The 19,948-nt window shown below is 38.6% G+C and overlaps 2 protein-coding genes across 2 annotated transcripts in view; one reads left to right on the forward strand and one right to left on the reverse strand.

The window, feature by feature from the left end:
• LOC111940938 (uncharacterized) overlaps positions 1-19,948 on the forward strand; it is a 776,486-nt gene that overhangs the window by 208,327 nt on the left and 548,211 nt on the right. The window lies entirely within an intron of this gene.
• Positions 4,614-19,948, reverse strand: part of ST8SIA4 (ST8 alpha-N-acetyl-neuraminide alpha-2,8-sialyltransferase 4) — a 50,658-nt gene continuing 35,323 nt past the window's right edge. The window contains exon 5 of the mRNA XM_086868752.1: positions 4,614-9,400. Coding sequence (XP_086724878.1) covers positions 9,118-9,400 — 283 coding nt within the window. The 3' untranslated portion in view covers positions 4,614-9,117. The remainder of the gene's footprint in view (positions 9,401-19,948) is intronic.

Here is a 19,948-nt window from a genome sequence, read left to right on the forward strand (position 1 = left end):
GAATATTCACTATAGAAAAAGATATATTGTATTGTAACAAGAACCTCGCTCTCTTAACTCCTACCTCTCTCTTACTTCTTACCCCTTTACCCCTCTCTCAGCTCTCAGCCCTCTTCTCTTAGCCTTTCCCCCAGCTCTTACTTCTTACCCCTCTCCCTACTTCTTACCCCTCTCTAGTTTTCCCTGCTCTCTCCCCTCTCCCCAGGACCACGTGGACGCCGAGGCTGGTGGCAGACACGGGTCTCTCCCTCTCTTCACCCTTATAATAAATTGCTTATACCTGAACAGCTTGACCCAGGAGAAGTCTCTCACCACAAGCAAACATTTTTAGACACCAATAGATGGAAACACGGATTTGAATACCCCAGAATAGCTGTTGAGTCATGAAGGTAAGCCTGAGAAATGTGATGGAATGGAGGCAGATAAGTTGGCAAATTAGTTAATAGCAGCTGTCAATCTCTGAAAGGAAAAAAAAAGCTACTGAGAATAATATTAATGAGGTAAAAAGGAAGCAAAAGTCCTAGGAACACTATCTGAACAGCACAGCTAATTAATTTGAAAGTTTTTTGAGAAGATACTTTTTGAGAAAAGCTGCTTGCGCTTGACTATCTGGTGCCATCCAGGGAAGTAGCCCATTTCATTACTTCCCTATTAGCCAAACACTTGTGAGTGTAAATCCACTTTATCAGGATTTCAGAAACAGATTGATTACTTACTAATTTGAGGCAAGAAGACCTACTACAAAAAAATCCTACATCTCTTTAAAACATTTTTGGAGATACACATCACTTAACAATGGTGACTATTTGGAAGGGTTTATTTGATGTACAGAACATATCTTCAGGCAGCCTTGGCTGACTGTCCATGCCCATTCTGACACTGCAACTAATAACTTTTCCTGCTTTACATAGGTCTGGGTCTTAATTTCTTGATAGCATGCTTGTGAGTCAACAGGGGGTTTTTTTGGCTGGGGCACTCCAGGACTGCCTTTTATTTTCCCTTATATGGAGACTGAAGGCTTAAAGGCAGGAGTTGAACTTTCACTTTAGTAGACTCATGATGGTTCACTCTATGTTATTCACACATTGACATAATTGTCGCAGTATGTTGTCAATGAGTGGCTTAGGTTGCTTAAAGAATCACCATCAAACATATTAGCAAAAGTAGATTTGATGTAAATAGGCAGAAAACAACAAAGTTGGATGTCAAAGCTCACTCTTTTGCTTACTACACAGATGAAACAGAGGAAAATCAAGTCAGAAGCACCAAAAGTAGAACCACTGCCTGAGCCATCTGTTTGATCTAGCAGCTGTTTGCTTTTAGTAAAGAGCACTGAGACTCAGGCAACGTCTCCTTTGTAAAGTAGATCTTTCTTTTTCCTTTTTGTCTTTTTATGTTTCTTGTTGCACAACCTTTGGAATACATTTCAGTTTCCAGGAAAGGAGTATTCTTTTTTCTTTGGGACCACAGCCTTTCTAACAGGCAAAAGAACAAACCGAAACACAGAAGTTGCACCTCATTATGAGGAAAAGCTTTAACTTGGAGGTTCACAGAGCACTGGAATGGGCTGCACAGAGAGGTTGCAGAGGATCCATCTCTGGAGATATTCCAGAGTCACATGGCCACTGGGTGAACCTGTTCTGGTGATGGGGTTGGATTAAAAGATCTCCAGAGGTCTCTTCCAACCAGCTGTTCAGTGGTATTCTGCTGGCTAGCTACGTGTGCAGTTGGCTAGCTCTGTTACCACCTGAGTGCCATAAAGGGACAACTAAACCAGAAGCAGAAATTACCTGCTTTTGGCAGTACTCCTTAGGGGAGTACGCCTTTGAAAAATAGTCTTTCATCTTGTCAATCAGGTTTCTTAAGGTAACACTTGAATCTCATTTAAAAATCTTTAGAGTTTTGCAGTAAGAAAAGGGTGAAAACATCTCATTGATTTGTGCATTTATTTGGGGATATAAGGAACAAGCAGGAAATAAAGCATAAACTGAATACAGAAAGGAGAGGTTCATGAGACCACTTTCAAAAGTGGCAGGAGAAAATATGGCTGAATAGTGCCAGTGTGAGCAGGTCTTCCCTACAGTGCAGTAATTTTTCATGAACACAATTACTTACTATCAATTATATGCTTATATTTTTGCTATAGTAAGTAATCAAAATACTGCACTTTTCAATTCAAATGGATAGCAATTAAAAATATTATGGAGCCAGAAGCAGAAATCAGCAAAATTTGGCCTCTTTCATGCCTGTGTAATGAAAAAGAACACAGTCATAGAATTTTCAAAGATGTATAAGCTCCAACAGTGTGTGAAGACTGAAAATGCAATTATAGCATAAAAGTATCCAACTCAGTATAGAAAAAGTTGGGGATATTTTCTAGCACCTATAACCAGAATGGAGGTGTGTATTTCCTTTTGCAACATGTCTGGAAAAGGTTTAGAAATCTGTTATTGTTTGAATCTATTATTGAGAGTGATGGATTTAATGGGTTTTAAATATACTGTATGGTACTTATAGTATTATCTACGGTTTCTACATTACTTCATACAATCACTGAGCACAGTTTGTTCCATTTTATTTAAAAATCTAAAGTGCATACAGAGTTTAAATCTAGATCTCACTGAGTCAGTTTTGTTCTCCTGTGAATTGCTTCAAACATTTTACAATAGTTTCTCTTAATGGGCTATTTGGGCCAGGACCTCTCCTGCCTGGCTGATATCCAGTGCCTGGGAGCCCGGGGTCTCTGCCCAGATGGAGGGCCGTGTTTTTTCATTTTCAAGCACACAGAGAAGTGAAGCTGAGCATACATCCTTGTGACACACAGAGAACACCTGTGACATGGCTGGTCACTTGCACTGGCACTGCACAGTACCCCAGGGCTCCCTGCTCTTCCTCCTGGGCTGGCAGGCAGAAGGTTCCTGATGCAACAGTCTGGGAATACTCTCTAGGTTCATGAGCATACACTTGTCCATGGAGCCCTCTCTGCCTGCCTGGCACCCCTGCCCCCATCCCAGACCCCTCTTCAGACCCATGTGCTCTCAACTTGCTGGCTGGTCCCGATGGAAGCTAAGCCCACCTAACCAGGTTTGGGGAGAACACAGACACTTTGCCCACACAGACAGACTCTGATCTGTGGTTCTACTGCAGTAGCCAGGGCTGATCCTCTCATTTGCCTCACTCATGCAGAGCCTGCCCAGCACTGGTTTTGGGAACACCCAGCATTCCCTTCCCCCGACAGGAGGTTAGGGAACACTACTTGCTACAGTGCTGACACTGAACCACAGAATCATTATGGTTGGAAAAGACCTCTGAAATCATTGAGTACAACTGCTAATGCAACACTGCCAAATCCATCACTACACCATGTCCCCCACGTCTGACTCCACCACTTCCCTGGGCAGGCTGTTTGAATGCCTAAATACCCTTTCAGTGAAGAAATTTTCCCTAATATCCAATGCAAAGCCCCCTGGCATAAAGCCCTTCATTTGGGTGGTGGAAAGAGCATGGGAAAATTGTAAATTTCCAATAAAATCATCAAAGTTGGAAGCGCTGGGGGCTCCTTCCCTCCTTTCACTCTGATCCATAGGACGAGGGGATTGGAGGGATCCAGCTGCTGGCTGGGACTGGGACAGACCCTTAAAAACAGCTAAAATTCTCAGGATTTGGGATCTCCCTAAGCACAGACATCTCTGAGGTATTGATATTATCATTTGCCCTGGCTGCTTCTTTAGAGTTTTTTGTAGTACTTGTAGAGAGTGACTGAGAGCCCCACCACTCGCTCCAGCAGCCACCGCCACAAGCCAGGGGCACCCACATCCCTCACCAGCTCTCCAGCAGCTGGCACCCAATCCTCTCACAACAGTCCCCCCTCATCTGGCACCGGGTCCCTCCAGAATGCACATGCATGGGACAGACAGTGAGATTACACAGAGAAAGAGGTAAGGGGAGATTTAATGGACTGAAGATGGACTGGGGCAATCAGCCCTAGGAATCTGCCAGACAAGCACACTGACCTGCCATTGTTTACACACAACCAGCCCCTTTTCTGTCTATTCCTCTTCTCTTCCTCCCCTGCACACTGCCCCATTTGCAAAGACTCACCAACTCCCCTCCAACAATCCAGGACCCCCAGGACTGCATCCTCATCAGTTGCAATATACCATTTGCCCCCAGTTTCTTGATAGCTGTGCAGTGTGACTGATGACGTTGGCTTCTTCTCTTTGTCTCAATTATGGTTTGCCTGTCAGGTTTGGGTCCACATACTCTGCTTCCCCCCTTCTCCTTAGTATCCCACTTGACAAAGTCCTTGATCAGAAAATCACATGGAATACAAAAATTCTCTAACACTAACATTACACTCTAACCTAACCATTTTGTTTGACTCATCAGTTTTGGTTCTCATCTCTGCCTCCCTTGTTAGTGGTCACACAAGTTTGTGTCTCTCTGTTCCTGTTTATGGCTTCCCTCTCTTCTTAATATCCCCTTTTGTGTTGAGAAAGTCCCTGATCAGACACCTTGAAGGAGCAGGCACTCCTCTTCCACAGATTCTTACAATTAGCACAGGATTGATAAAATTACCGTAACTGTGTTACAAAGGAATATGGAACAGAATATAGCTGAAAACATGAGAGGAAATTTTTATTTTTCAGTTATACAAATAAAAAACAATCCCCATAGCTGTACTTGAAATCAGACTAACAGTGTCAAACATGAAAATTCTGAGAGAGTATGTACCAATACTTTAAACCACATAAATTGTATGACATACACTCAGTAGCAATAGTACTGTGCAGGTATGAACCTCTGTAAATGCTCTTCCTTCATCTACATTTATAACAATTGTGCTTTTCCCTACACAAAGTAACAGTGCTCTTAAAAATAAATAATGTGCAATTTCAGAGTTCTGTCCTGAAATATGCTAATCTAGATCCCCATCTAAATCCTGGACATGTCTCTCCCAGGAAAGTCACTGCAAAGACTGATTAGCATTTTACTAGATCAACCACTAAAAAAAGGTACCGAACCTGCACCAGTTTTTCTTCAAATCACAGTCAATTAGAGAAAAAGTACTGCCCTCAAGCACATGTTGCTTATATTGTTTAACAAAAGAATGATACAGTCATTATTACACAGCAGACTCAGATCTGAAAGGTTCAGCAGATCTTATATCTGGAGAGCGGCTCAGAGCTGTGGAAGAGAACTGTCCCAAGGCTGAAAAGTTAACAATCAAATATTTATCTATTATTTGTATGAAATGTGAAAGACTGTCACAGAAACATTAACGTGTATCTTAATAAGCAATTTACAATCAATTTATCTGGATGAAATCAGGTTGTTTAATGCAAAGCTGCCATAAGCTTTAGAAAAATATACATGTTCTGCTGTCTGGATTTAGTTTCCAGTTCTTATTTTTAATGTACATTTAGGAACTACAGCAGGCAAGTGGTATAGCTGATGAAAGAATAAATTTGACCAAATCTGAACACAACTGATTGGCATTTCAGCTGTTCCTCACCAGGGCAGATAACATTACAACATTAAGGATCTTCCTTTTTATCCTATTACTTTGTATTAGTTGTCGATAGTGTTGGATTATAAAGGTGGTAATTATAATATCAATTGATTATCTGCTCTGTGTTGTGGGCAGCAGAGGTGCAAATGTAGATAAACAACAGGAATCATCCGAGGCAGCTATGAAGGTTTAAGCTGTTGACTGCTAACCAGTGAAGGACCACAAAGTGAAATCTATTTCACCTCAAAGTCTCTATACAGCAGTTAAGACTTTGCTGCAATGCCCTGGGTCACCTTTAGGTAAAAAGTCACAGAGTGGACATAATCTGTTTTTCCATTTAGGTCCTGGGGTGCCTTAACAGAAATGCTCCAAGAGCCCCATGAGGTGTAAGGGAAAGGTAAGAAGGGTGTCTGCAATGACTCTTGCTGCAGCTTCTCAGCTGTAGAGTGCAAACAATAGGGTAAGTCCTGGGTATGTCTCACCTCAGGTACCCACAAACCAAGCAGTAACTGGTGGTCACAAACCATCTCAAAACAACCTGTAGCACAACAAACCACACACCAGGGAGCCCCCCAGAACCTTTGGGCTTCACATGGACACAGGTCTTATGCAAAAACAGTAGTGTAAAATGACCCCAGTGCTTGTGAAAACCTACACAAAGTCAGCTGCTACAATTGCTACAACTACTGCAACTTGCCTCAGAGAATAGTCTGAGACTCACCCCCTCAGTACATCACACCTCAGCTCAGGACAACGTAAGGCAGGTGAGAGAAGAGATGTGCCAGTGTGAAGTCCCATGGTTTTGGGAGGGAGGCACACCTAGGTGCTGGTGTGAGGGGAGAGTGCTGTGAGAAGGTTGGGTATGGATGACAGCAGGGTGCCCTGAGCCTGTGGCTCACAGTGTCCAAGAGTGCAGTACTGAAGGTAGAAAGCCTGCAGAAGATGAGGTTAAGGCCCAGTTTTGAGGAGATATGGGAAAATTCTGTTGTCTTTGAATCAGGTGCTATTGTCATGTCTTGTGCCAAACCAAGTCACAGAAATTTAGTGATAGGATAAAAATCTGGACTCCATTGCTCATATACCAACATTAACTTCACCTGCAGAAAATCAAATGTGAAGCATGAAAAATCAAGGCTTAGGCTGGGGTTTAATTTGTCTACTGACTATTTAAGGGAAATCCTCTCACCTATCTTTCTGTTTACTTGCTATTCTTTTCATTTATTCATTTCCACAAATTTTTTATTTTTAATTCTAAGGAATAAAAAAGTCCCTGTTGACTTTGCTGTCAGATACAAGATCAACTGGCATATTCAAACCTTCTACAGGTGAACAAAATCACGTCAGTTAGTATTTTAGACTACTTGAGCATGTTGTTTGTTGATGGCCTGACACTAGAAAGAAGAAAAGACATTCCCAGAAGATAAAGATGAGCAGATGTTTCTCTGAGCTTCTGAGAGACTGGCAATCTGTAAATTCTTTATTTCAATAGCAATTTTGTCAATGTATATGAAATATACTTTAGAAGATCAACAGTAGAAAAACCCTAACAGCAAGAACAGGACTATGTTCACCCTTCATCACAGAAATAACCTTGTTTTAAGATGAAGGTGTACATAGTGAACAAATAGCACCCTCTGGTTTATCAACAACAAATTCTGCATGGCTGTTCAGTTCTTCGTGATGACTTGGTTTCAGTCAGTTTCATGTTAGGACCACTCATTGCACATCAGCACGTGGCCAAAATAAACTGTTCTAGGTAGGAGAATCTGGTGAGTAAGGAAAGATGTTACTGTGTCTTACATATAACAGAACTGACTTTCTACTTCCTGTAATATCTGGCTGCAAGGCAGTGATTTAGCTACCAAATTTGCATAGTTGCAGATCTCCAATCATGCATGATGAAATACATGAACTTAAGAGGAAAAAATGGGTAATAAAGAGCATTTTCAGCTAGTAAATGTTTTTGAGAGTGGTGACACATAAGAAATTGCTCAAACTATTCAAAATTCAGCGGATACACTGAATATCATACTTGGAGACCAGGACCTAATGTAGTTCTGAAAACATAACAAGAAAATACCCATATATTATACCTGCATGCCTCCTCCTTAGCCAAGCATAACAGGAAAGATGTGAAACCCGATGTTTATCCATATATGTGCTCCTTTAGCACTAAAATATATCATAGGATGACAAGTTTTGGTTCTTAATGTATGCTGTACTTAACACTCCACCCTCTCCTATGCTCCTGTAATTGCTTGTTCTCTTTTTTTTGGAAAGAAGGAAATCAAATAACTCCTGGTGTTTTGGATAAAGAAGACTGATGATCAAAAAAACAACTGTGAGATAATGCAGTTCTGTGTTTTTGCAGTCAGTTACCCATCAGAACATCCAGATGATACAAAAGAGGTATATTAAACAAACAGATCATTTAATACCATTAGAAGTTCAAATGAACTGTATAATCTGCATTTTTTTTCCATTAATTGGTTAGTATTTTTCTTCCTTTAGTTCCACTGTCCCCTGAGTTTTTTAGACTTTTCCTTTCCAGCACGAATAAAACCGTGTATATATATATATATATATATATATATACACGCACATATATATTTGAATGCACAAAGTAATTTCTTGACTCCTGCAGATTTTTCTGAAGAATTCTATATGCAAAGGTAGTAAAGAGGCTTTGATTTTAGATGCTTAAAAATATAAATAAAAAAGAATATTTTCCCTTAAGTAGCAAAGAAACATAAATCACCCTATTTCTCCAAGATAAGGAAAAAATATGTAGAAAAGTAATCTTTGGCAGTGAAAACAAGGGCACCCTATGTAGTATCTTTGAATCTGTACAGGAGTGAAAAACTTCTCTTTAAGTCAGACCAAAATGTTGTTTCATGTAATGGGTACTGTCGACAGTATCTAGAAAAACAACAGGGATGTTAAGGATTGTGCAACAGCAGGATACAACACAATAACACTTGATAAAATATTTGATATTCCCCTCCACCCTCCTATGCTTACAAATCTTCTTCCTTAAGACAATTGTGTAAGATGAAAAATTACTCATAACATTCTTGAAATCTTGAAAGGGCTCCAAAACTTAAAAGCAACAAAACACAATCAATGGCAATAAGAAAAACAGCAACAAAAGCTGAGGTTACTGATTGGTTTGATCTTACAGACTTCACTTTCTCTACTCAAATCCATCATGATATTTTCTGCCAAAGTCTGATTTATTTACTCAAGTAAATATTATATCCACTGGGTATTCTTGTGTGGGCTGTCTGATCACAGTTGCAAATTGGCAGGCTCTTTTTCTTCTTCAATTAGTGATGAATGTGTCACTGCATCCTGTAAACACTACCGAGCATACATTCAAACTTTGTTCTTAGTGAAAGTGGCACTTACTTGAACCCTTGCAGTCAAGATAGCTTAGTTATATAGCACTTTACAGGTATAATAGCTGGTTATGTACTTCTGATATGAGCCATTTTTCCAATGGCTTAGTGGGTACTGAAAAAAATCCCCACTGTGGTCCCACTGCCATTCCACAACATCTTTATGATGAGGTGTGTATTCTGTATTTGTTGTACTTAACATGCGCTTTATTGCTGTATGCATTTCCCTGTTGTTAATTTAAGTGCTCCTCTACTGTGTAACACATACAATGTTTTAAACTCTAATGGCATCCTATGAGGACTGGCATTAGAAAAGTACCGATACTTCAGATCATCATAATAGTGATACTTGACTGGTTTTCCATGTAAATCCTTTGGGAATGGCCAAAATCCATACAGGTGAATTTCATCACAAAATCTGGTAGCAAGTGTATACATGAGGAGACCAGTGCTGGGTCGTTTGATGCGGACCTTGTTTGTCAGCCAATAGCTGCAAAGAAAGAAAAAGTGCGTAAGAAACTCATATAACTCACATAACTTTATGTGAATAAATCCTGTGAACTTATTTTACCTACTATGCATTCATTCTACACAATGAAAAGGTGAAACTGCTCTCTGACCTGAGATTGTAATGACACTGTTCTGGTGCACCTTTACTCCTCCTAGAAGAGGTTAAGGGAGACCTTATTCAGCACAGTGCTGGAAAACACCTGGCCAACTAAGGGACTTCAGGCTCTAATCCAAACACAAGATCATGTCTGCAGAAGCTGGAAGACTGTAGTTAACCTCCTCAGCAAGATCAGGGAACAGCCTCTTGTTACAAAACCTGACCTGTTGTGGTATCCAATTAATGTGATCAAGTGAGCCATACACTGAATATCTGACTGGCCTGGTGGTTATGTCACAGATTGCTTGTCTAAGTAGCAAGCAAGTGGAAATGACAAATATAAGAATGTAACTTTCAGAAGCCAATAGAAGAGAAGCTCACATGTAATTAAACACATAAAACTACCTGTTGTTAAAGGCAGTCTCCAGATAAGCAAAACCTTATACTACTGATTTTTAAAAAGTTTTGTTTTGCACTCAAACATTCACTGGTCTGACTGAGGCCACAGGACAGTTTTCCTGAGCCAGGACCAAGAAGTCTGGTTATGGCTTTAAAAGCAATAGAGAGTTTTCAAATACACAAATGAAAGCTTAACTGGATTCCAGCATGCAGCTCATGCTGGTACCCTCTGTCACCAACATTGTTCTACATCTCAAACCTTTAAAATCAGAATCTCATTAAAACAGTGTCAGCTATTATCAGTAAAACACTTCTCCCAGGTCTGATTCAATAGAAAGTCCACTAGTACTTTACGGAAATAAAAAATGCCACTTAGGTTCTTAATCCTGGTCATTCTGCTGATTCAGACAAACAGCAGCTGTACTGATCAGACTGTGGAAATGTGTGACTGCAATTAAGGGAAGTAATTATTACTTAGCCTTACCACACAAATGTAGCACCACTGCAGTGTGCCACTGTACTCAGCTGTCAGCTGTGAATTGCTCCTACCACAGTCTAGGAAGAAAATCAAGGGAGACAAGCCTCACCAGACCAGAGTTAAACTTGTTTTAAATGGGATTACAGTAAGGCTGGAACTTAAAAATTACACATCCAGAGTGCTATAAAGCCATTAATGATGTAGCAGGAGGAACCTCCCACCCCCCAATATGAGACAGGACAGCAAAACCACATCTTTAATCAAAGCTTGAAGTGTGTTTAAAGCACCAGATAATATGCAACAGTTTTATTAACTGGCCTTTTCAGTTTCATTCTTTGCCAAAACCATAGCCTTGAATCACAGAGAGGTATGCATGTGAAAGCTAGTCTGGTATTTTTGGTGGGTTTGTTTGTTTGGGTTTTTTTTGTTCTGTTTTGGGTTTTTCTTTTTGGGTTTCCTTCTGTTGCTGGCTTTTTTTGCTTTATCTTGGTTTTTTGGGGTTTTTTTTTTTTGCGGTATACTCAAGTTCATTTTTTGAAAGCTGAAGGACCCTGCAAGCAGAAAACAGTTCTGAGCTGAGTAACTGCTTCTCCAAAGCCAGCATAGGGAATGACTCAGAATTTTGCTTGGCTGTAAAAACAGTATGGTAAAAAGCACATTTAAGGAGAGAATGCAACTGGGAATGGGTACATCGACAAATGACAGATGCATGTATCATTTTTCATTGTCTTCATAAACATCACATTTTAGACATAACATGCTAAGCAGTTTATTTTTCAGTCTGACAAGCAGCAACTCTGTAAGACAAGATAAACCAAAGGAAGGACTCCATTCAGAAAATAAATGCTTGATTAAGGAAAAGTTGCTGGAGAAATAAATCTGAACACTTTCAGCACTTCGTATCACTGACACAGCAGAGCAGATTAAAAGCCAATTACTTTATTTTTGTAGAAACTGGTAGCTGTGTCTTGAGAAGCTGGTACTTTAATCTCATGCAGTCATCCATCTACCATGAGTGTTTCTAGCCAAAGAGCAATCAAAATTGGTGCATCTGGTACTACAGGATCCCACTGTTATCATTCCAGCCGAATTTCACCCTTCCAGAACAGATGCTCATGCAGAAAGTTAAACTAGTGAATAGGCAACTATTTGAAAAGGACACTACACCTTACTTAAGCATTTCCACCCAGAAATAAGGATGCAATGAAGGAATAAAGATGCAATGAAGACGCTCTTAGAATTTAAGCATATAAAAACATCTCTTCTGTTTGTCATATTCAGTATTTGACTGGATAGTATTTGTATTATACAAAACAGAAGTGTAACTATTTGGTATTTCTTAAAATTGAGAAGATCCAGACTCTCTCTCTGTATATACTGAAAATAGAGCACTTGATTTAACTACTATAAAAATTTTGTAACTTGGCATCAATTATATTTCACATAAAAGAAATAAAATAATAACATGCAATAAATGAAACAGTTGGAGGCACTCAGTGATCTAGGCTTATGCTTCCTATCTCTGCAATTCCTGGCTCCCAACATCTGCTTGAATTAATAGAATTGTCAAGTGGTGACAGATCTCACTTAATCTTCGTGATTTTTGTTCTGAAAGATATGTGTCAACTTTTCGGTTGCTCAGGCAGCTGTTCTAATCTCAAGCTGGGTTGAGGCTGGTTAAGGGTCAAGTGATGCTGTAGATGCTTTAACCAATAAGCATCTTTGTACCTGTTTTTAGTTTCTGGAGTTTTATTACAGCTTTATTTTGAAGCATAAAGTTACTCTCCTGATCTACTTTTCTGGGATGCACTCATTTTCTGTTTAATTAAGATTACATCATGAAGGAAGCAACTAAGCATAGAACAGAATGAGAGACTCTTCCTTTTTCTCATAGCTAACCTCTAGATCTTCACCCATGACCAATTCCTGATTTCCCAGCTGGATTAGGAATCAGCTTAACTGACAGGACTGGGTGGATCTCACCACGTTAGAAAATAGTCTTTACTGTGAAGCCTCTAACTGGCCACATGATGCACCACTACATGCACTACATGCACTCACTTTCTTGGTGCCTCATGCTGAAAAACAACTCCTGTGTGGGGCCTGAAGGCTGAATTTATTGAAGATTAGTGAATGTGCAATGAATAAACACTCAGTTCTGTAATTTCTGTGACTTCAAATTGAGTAGCTTGAATTCAAGGACATCTCTCTTCCAATTACTTTAATACATATGGCAGATGGTAGTGTAGTAAAGACACTGGCAAGACACCATGAATTTCAACTAATGCTCAGAAGTAATCTCTAGGGATAAGTGAAAAACAGCACAAATAGAGAGTAGACTCTCTGCAAATATAGAGTAATAGAGAACTTTCTGCAATGAAAGGAAAGTCAGGTCAGTACTTAGGTTCATGTACTGCATTTTATAAAACTGCCATTAATAAATACCATGTTGGCAACAGGTTACTAAAAAACCCCACAACACACTGTAAGAGTAAGGGTCACCCTGCTGACAGCAGCGAACTGCTAAAAATGCCTCCTCCACGAAAAGAAGGGGTATTTTAACAGGTACTGGTTCCTGTAAAAATGCCCTTGTGTGCCTGCTATCATTCACTTCAGCTCTTCATCCCAAATCCAAGCATCTTTGCCTCCAAAACTTCTTACCCGCTTCAGACATATTAGGTAGTGAGCCATGGCCACATGTCTGATACCTCTTTTACACAGTCCAATATGGATCTCTTCTACAGTCATTTCTTTATACAGAGCACACACATTTAAAAAAGATTTCACATTATTTTAAAATCTGAACAATGATCTCTTCCATGTTTCAACTGTATTTTACATTAAAAAATGAAAATAATCCAAGACATTTTCGGTATTTCTGTTAGTACTGGAAAGAAATACTGTCAATAATGGATTTGTGCCAGCATTATTCTAGTACTTTGTAGTACTAGATGCTTTACATGTTTTTTCCTTCCTTTTACTATTATTACCTTAATGAAACCTAGTTCTTATATGCAGTTCCACACCATAAATTGAAGACGTTTTAAAATTCTGTATGCAAAAATGTATTTTTTGTCAAAGATCCTTCTTAGCTTCTACTAATACAAAAACTATAAAAATTATATAAAAATTGATTTTTAATTGAGTAGGTACAAAACCTAAGCATGTGACCCATGGGATTATTCCTATTGAAGGAATGTCAGCAGACCTCTGACAGATGTCAGATCAATCTCTTTGTCCAAGTAGGGTTCCTCAGCCATTGCTGGCTGTGCTCCAGCCCAACCACCTTTGTAGCTCACTCTTTAGCTTGCTTCAGTTGGAAAGTATCTTTTGTGCTTTAGAGGGCCCAAAGGTGCTTAACCAGGTGGGAAACTCTGTCCATGTTTAAAATAAGCAATGAAAAAGTGGAAGTCTGCCCTGATGAATATGAGATAAATTATTTACAACCAAAAGCATTGTTAAAAGATTACTTTGACACTTACATTTGTCTTTGAAATATGGAACACCAATATTTTGGCTTTTAAAAATACTGAATACTGTTTCTACCACACCAAAATACCACCTGTAGTTAGATATGCAGTCAAATTCACCAGACTTTCGCCTATATCTATCTTGATATTTATGAAAATAGAATGTTCTACTACCAGCATGACTGCTGGAAGAATGTCAGTTGAATAGCATCTTACTACCTGATAAAGACTTCTTGCAGCTATTGCAAAAAATTAAACACATACAACCATAGACATCTGTTTTAAAAATAGTTAACGTTAAAATGATCTTCTGAGGAGACTCTACTACAATGACTAATGCATGCAACAATTGATGCCAACCATCATAACGTTGTATGAATACTGTGGTATTCAAATTACAATTGTTCATCCTGCCACTGTGGAATAGATGACTTCTGACTAAACTAAAACATGGGATGTGCTTTCCCATGGCTGTACTCAGAGTGAAGTGTTGTCTCAGACAAAGAAAATCAGATATGATGGGTTACATTCAAATACCAGGTAATTAAGTGTACTTAGCATCTTTATTTGCCTTATCTATAAATTCCATAAGATGTCATAGCATAAACAGAACCAGTATCTGTTTGCATATATTTCAATGGATTTTGAATTCCCTGTTTCTGGACTGGACTGAATCTGAGGAAACATATATGTTTAAAGCCTGAATAGCTCAGAAGATTACACACTGAGCTACGTTTCTTGAGATGTCCAAGCTGATCTCCAAGCAAACCTCCTCAACACAACTGGCTGCCATTGAAATACTGTTCCTTTTACAGACAGAGAGAATATTTGTAAAATGATCTGAGAAATCATATATGGTATTTGAGAAGTAAAAATATTAACATTAATAGGAAGGTAAGGGGAAAAATATTTTGAAAGATGACAAAACATCTCCGTGTTACTCAAAAGTGTGAGTAGCTCAAGGATGTATATATTGTATTGATTACACTCCCTCAAAAAATACTTCAGGACAAGACACAGAGTAAAGCAATATACGCTATTAGAAGAATAAAGTAACTTCTGTATGAGAAGATATAGAGTAGCTTGAAGAAGACAACTAGGTGGGGAGATGGAAAAACACTCCAAAGTTATGAAGTGGTGAAGGTGTTAAATGGGAATTTAATTACTACTTTAACATAAGCACTGTAACATAAAAAGTTATGGACTCAGTAAAGTAATTTATTAGCAGGTCTGAAATAAACAGACGAAGGTAATACAATATTGAACTGGGAATTCATGGCTATACAATGTCTTGGATGCTATTGGCAACTGACTAAAAAACCCGCAACTTGTCAGTGTTCACAACCCAGTGGTGCTGATGAAGCTCCTTCTCAAAGGTTTGCTAAACTGCTGGTGATGGGAGCATATATCTGAAGGTAATCTTTCATCTTTTTTCTAACTATTCTTCTGTTTCTGTGATGGCACCTGGCACTAGTATGACTACAGGCTAGAAAGGGATCTCTTAAATAGCCACTTTTATGTTCTTGGACACAACATCTGTTTTCTAAATAAGGTTTTAGGGCAAATATCTTCCTCTAATTCAAAGAATAAATCCTTTTCTTGTGCTTTCTTGTGTTCAGTGGGATTAATCACACCAATGATAGGAACAACCCTTCAATATAGCATCTCAATTTGCGTGAATGTTTTAATTAAAAATGCACTATTTGTCTTTTTCTTAATGAGATGCTTTGTGCAGAATACTCCACAAGGAATCTGAAGTATGAAAGAATTAAAGAGTGAACAACAACACAGAAAATGTGACAGCCAGCACAAAAGCACTGCTGAGTGTCTGCACAAGATCAACCTGAAAGTTTTCAGTGTACAGTATTTTCAAAGAGCATACAAAAAACCCCTCTTTCATTGAAAGGAATAAAGCCCTTTAAGAAGAGCTGAAACTCCATCAGAGCTCCACCCAAAAAGTCAGGATTCTGTCCTGATCTGATCTGCCTCTTTAGTAGCTAGAAATGTTCTCTGTAATACATCACACTACAGGACAACAAGGAAAGTAAAAGCTACTTACTATGTTTCTAGTGAAACTTGCAAAGAATATCCATCAATATATTTTAGAAATTATTCAAGCCTTCAGGGATACATTTACAAGACCTGAACCTTTGCCAGTAAGTATGTTTAGTCTTCTATTGCATGGAGACAGAAACATCTACCCTTGCTTCAGAACCATGAAAGTCACTGTCAGCAATTGACACTCTAGCACAGTACACACCACTGCTAAAAAGCGATGCTCGCTCAACTCATGCACAAAATCATTTTCAGGAGTGAAGCATAGCTTAATTTTAGAAGAAGCCCTTTATAAAAAAGTTGAGATTACAGTTTCACTAGATGTACACACAGACATATGGCAAAGGTGCAACAAAACAGACCTAGAGTACCTTTTACAGGTTTAGGAAGTCAAAAGAGAAACTTCTGGAGAAAAGGTTTCCTTCCTGACGGACCAGCTCCTTCCTGAAATATGGTGCAAAGAGATAGATCTTGCAGTGAGGTGTTCCATGTCTATCTTATTTCTGTGATACACCTGGACAATAACACATGTCTACTGTAGAGATAATGCACCAAAACATAGAATTCTATGAATTATAGAATCACAGAATTAACTCAGTTGGGAGGCACCTTTAAAGATCAATTAGTCCTCTCCCCGTGTTCTGGGCATGGACATACTTCACTAGACCAGATTGCTCAAAGATCCATTCAACCTGGCTTTGAGCGATTCCAGTGATGGAACATCTGCAAACAGCCTGAACAACTTGCTCCAGTGTCACAAAACTCTCATGATAAAACATTTCTGCCTTCTGTCTACTCCAACCTACCTTCTTTCAGCTCAAAACCACTGTCCTTCGTACTGTCTTGGAGAGATAGGTTAATAGTGTCTCCCTCCCCAGCTTTCTTGTGGGATCCCTTCAGGTACTGGAGGGACACAGTAAGGTCTCCCTGGTGCATTCTCTTATCCAGGCTCAGCAAGCCCAGCTCTCTCTGCCCATCTTCAGAGGAAGGATGCTCCAGCCCTCTGATCATTTCTGTGCTGCTGCTCTGTACCTGCTGCAGCAGTCTTCTTTCTGCTGAAGATTCTAGAGCCAGATGCAAGATTCCAGGTGGGGTCTCAGCAGAACAAAATTGGACAGAATGAACCCTCTCCTTTTGATGCAGTCCAATATACAACTGGCTTTCTGGGCTGTGAGTGTGAATTTCCAGCTCACATACATATGAAGACATGCTACGGTTTCCTTCAGCTTAAGAAGTCCTAAATCTCTCAAAAAACATCTCCAATTTTTTTTTTTTAAATCAATTTGCAGCCATAAGCTAGAAACCATCAGTGATAAACAAAAAGACTGCAACAATTTTTCTTTTACTCCCCACACAGACATTATAAATTAATGAACTACCTTCACAATTATAAAATGAAAATCAATGTGCCGGTGTGTAATTTCAAATCAATCTGTTTTTAAGTAATACGGACTGAACCTGCATCAAGTGAACTATTTTTTGTTACACATTTTTTGGAAACTGCTAGCACATCTGGGCTTTTTTGTTATCTTTAACCATTCCAACAGTTAAGATGACTATTTATTATTTTCTGTACTTTTTATCTTGTTCCATGGAACCATTTAAAAATATGGAAATATTAAGGACTAAGATAAAATCTTAAAAATGTTGGAGAGCATTTGAACAGTGTGCCTAATAGATGTAAAAATGGTGATCAAGAACCTTTACGAGGATTTTCAAAGTCAGATAGATGTTTTTGGATGGTACATAAACAGTCAAATCTAGGCGAAATACAGCATCTGTGGCAACATACAGTAGCAATGATAAAACACAAAAGAGAATGAATCTGATAAATTAGAAAGAACTACAACAATCAAGTTGAATACTGAATGTAAACAATTATTTGCCATAATTTTATAGTCCTCCTTTCTCCTTTGTTCCACTCTTTCTGCATGAAACCTCAGAAGATAAATTATTTACCTATGTCTATAACTATAAATCTCAGCGACAAAAGAAAAAACCTTGGCTGGAAGAATTCCATGGGATTGCCATTTTGGAGAGCAGATTGGGCCCACTTCTAAGAAATTAAATACTTATAAAAGTAGGTAAAAATAATGCAAGCATATTTTAAATAAATAGGGCTACAAAATGTTTCAGAGTGAGCCAATGGCCTTTTCTCCTCTTGCATAGGTTGCAAATACTACTTATTTTCTTCTCTAGAAAGGGTACTGGTATTAGTTTGGATTAAACAGAAGCAATGAATCAAAGGAATGATTAACAAGCAAATTGAAGATAGCACAAAAATATTTTATTGGTTGAAAAAACTCAGTAAAACAAGATTACCTACCACTATTCCACACACAGAAACTTATGTGAAGGTGGGAGAAATAAGCCTGCAAGTAGGAAAAAGTGTCAGGCAAAAAAACCATACACGTATAGTGTACAGAAAAGTTCCAGAATTTCCTAACAGCAACATGAGAAGGCAATCACAGTAAAGAGATATTTCAGGTTTTAGGACATTTATAGCCCAAGCTTGTATTTTGACTCATGCTTATTACGGGTATGTTTTAGAAGTTGACTCCTCCCCTGAAGAAAAAGTTTGGCTGTGAGTGGTAACAACTGCTAGAAACAATCCCTTTGCTCTCCACTCATCTTCTAGGGCTCCTTTCCCACCTAGGGGTAGCACAAGAGACACAGCTGCTCTTCCCTCCTACTGGAACATTTTATTGACCTAGAGGTTGATCCAGACCAGCTGTGACGCTGGTTGGCTTCCTTGGCAGGGATTTTCTCTGTGGCATCAGGACAGCTGATACCAGCAGCCATCCTCAAGGTGCAAGACAGTGACACAAGCTCAGTCTTCTGTGACTTCTATTTCTGGAGCTAAACTGAGAAATCTGAACCCAAAAGTATACCCCACCTGGATCACAAGGCAACTCCAGCAGAGATTGTGCAGGATGATAAATAAACAGCCTCAGAAAGAATACTGAAGCAGTCCCTTGACAGGAAACCTTGGTAATGTCTTAGGTCAGCAAAGGTACCGCTGACAAGAAATTAATTTTAACCATGCTCTGCACAGTAATTTGGTTATACAGCCAATGCCATGGGATATCTAAAAGCAAATGTTCGTATTAATCTTGAACTTCATTAATCTTGAACCCCAAACTGTGTCCTGGGGTTTTGACTTTTTCTGGGAATTGGTGAGGGCGTAAGAAAAATTACATTATATTTCATTAAAAATTACCACAAAAAGACCTATCTATCTCCCATGCCAAATACAGGCAAATGGAGTGAAAGACTAATTAGGTTTGTAAAAAGAGTGCAACTGACTGGATAAAACTCTCCAACTGTATTAGTGAAAGTTTGTCTGGGAAAGCAATGCCAAATTAAGAACATGGAGAAATCTTCTGTGGAACAAAGATCTAAAAAATTCAGTTAAAGGATAGTAGACTGAAAAATAACTATTAAACCTCTGTGTAAAGTTGTAACAGTAAGGTATACCAGAGTGACTGAGGACATTGCCAAGTGCTTTGAAACACACAGGTAACTTCTTATTAGATTAATAAAACATGGATTTCAAAAACTTACATAAATTCTTAATACTTTATGAAATAAAATTCATTATATAAAGTATTAATTCTTCATATTTTATGAAGGCATTACAACAACTTATAATTGATTAGCATTTTTCCTATGAAAATTTGAACAGAATATTACTCGAGAAGTGTATTTAAAATTAATAACTTGCCCTAATTCCAGCTTTCACCATTAGATCTACTTTTTGCTGCTGAGGGAATATCTGTTCTTATTCTAATGGCCAATGATAATATTTCTGTAACATAAAAATTTTATCTAACTAGTTTTCTCTCTTTTCAAAACAACACAAGTACAGACATGTCCAGAAGAAAGATCTAATATACGAAGAATAAAATGCAGTGCCCACTATGCATAGTAGTGAATTAGGAAGACAATAATAGAAGGGCCCACTCAAATTGTTAAATTCTGACTTTGTCACTTCAAAATAATTTATCTGTTGTCTAGAACATCCATTCC

This window comes from Cyanistes caeruleus, chromosome Z, assembly GCF_971803275.1.
Source record: "Cyanistes caeruleus chromosome Z, bCyaCae1.hap1.1, whole genome shotgun sequence".
NCBI classification, from domain to species: Eukaryota; Metazoa; Chordata; class Aves; order Passeriformes; family Paridae; genus Cyanistes; species Cyanistes caeruleus.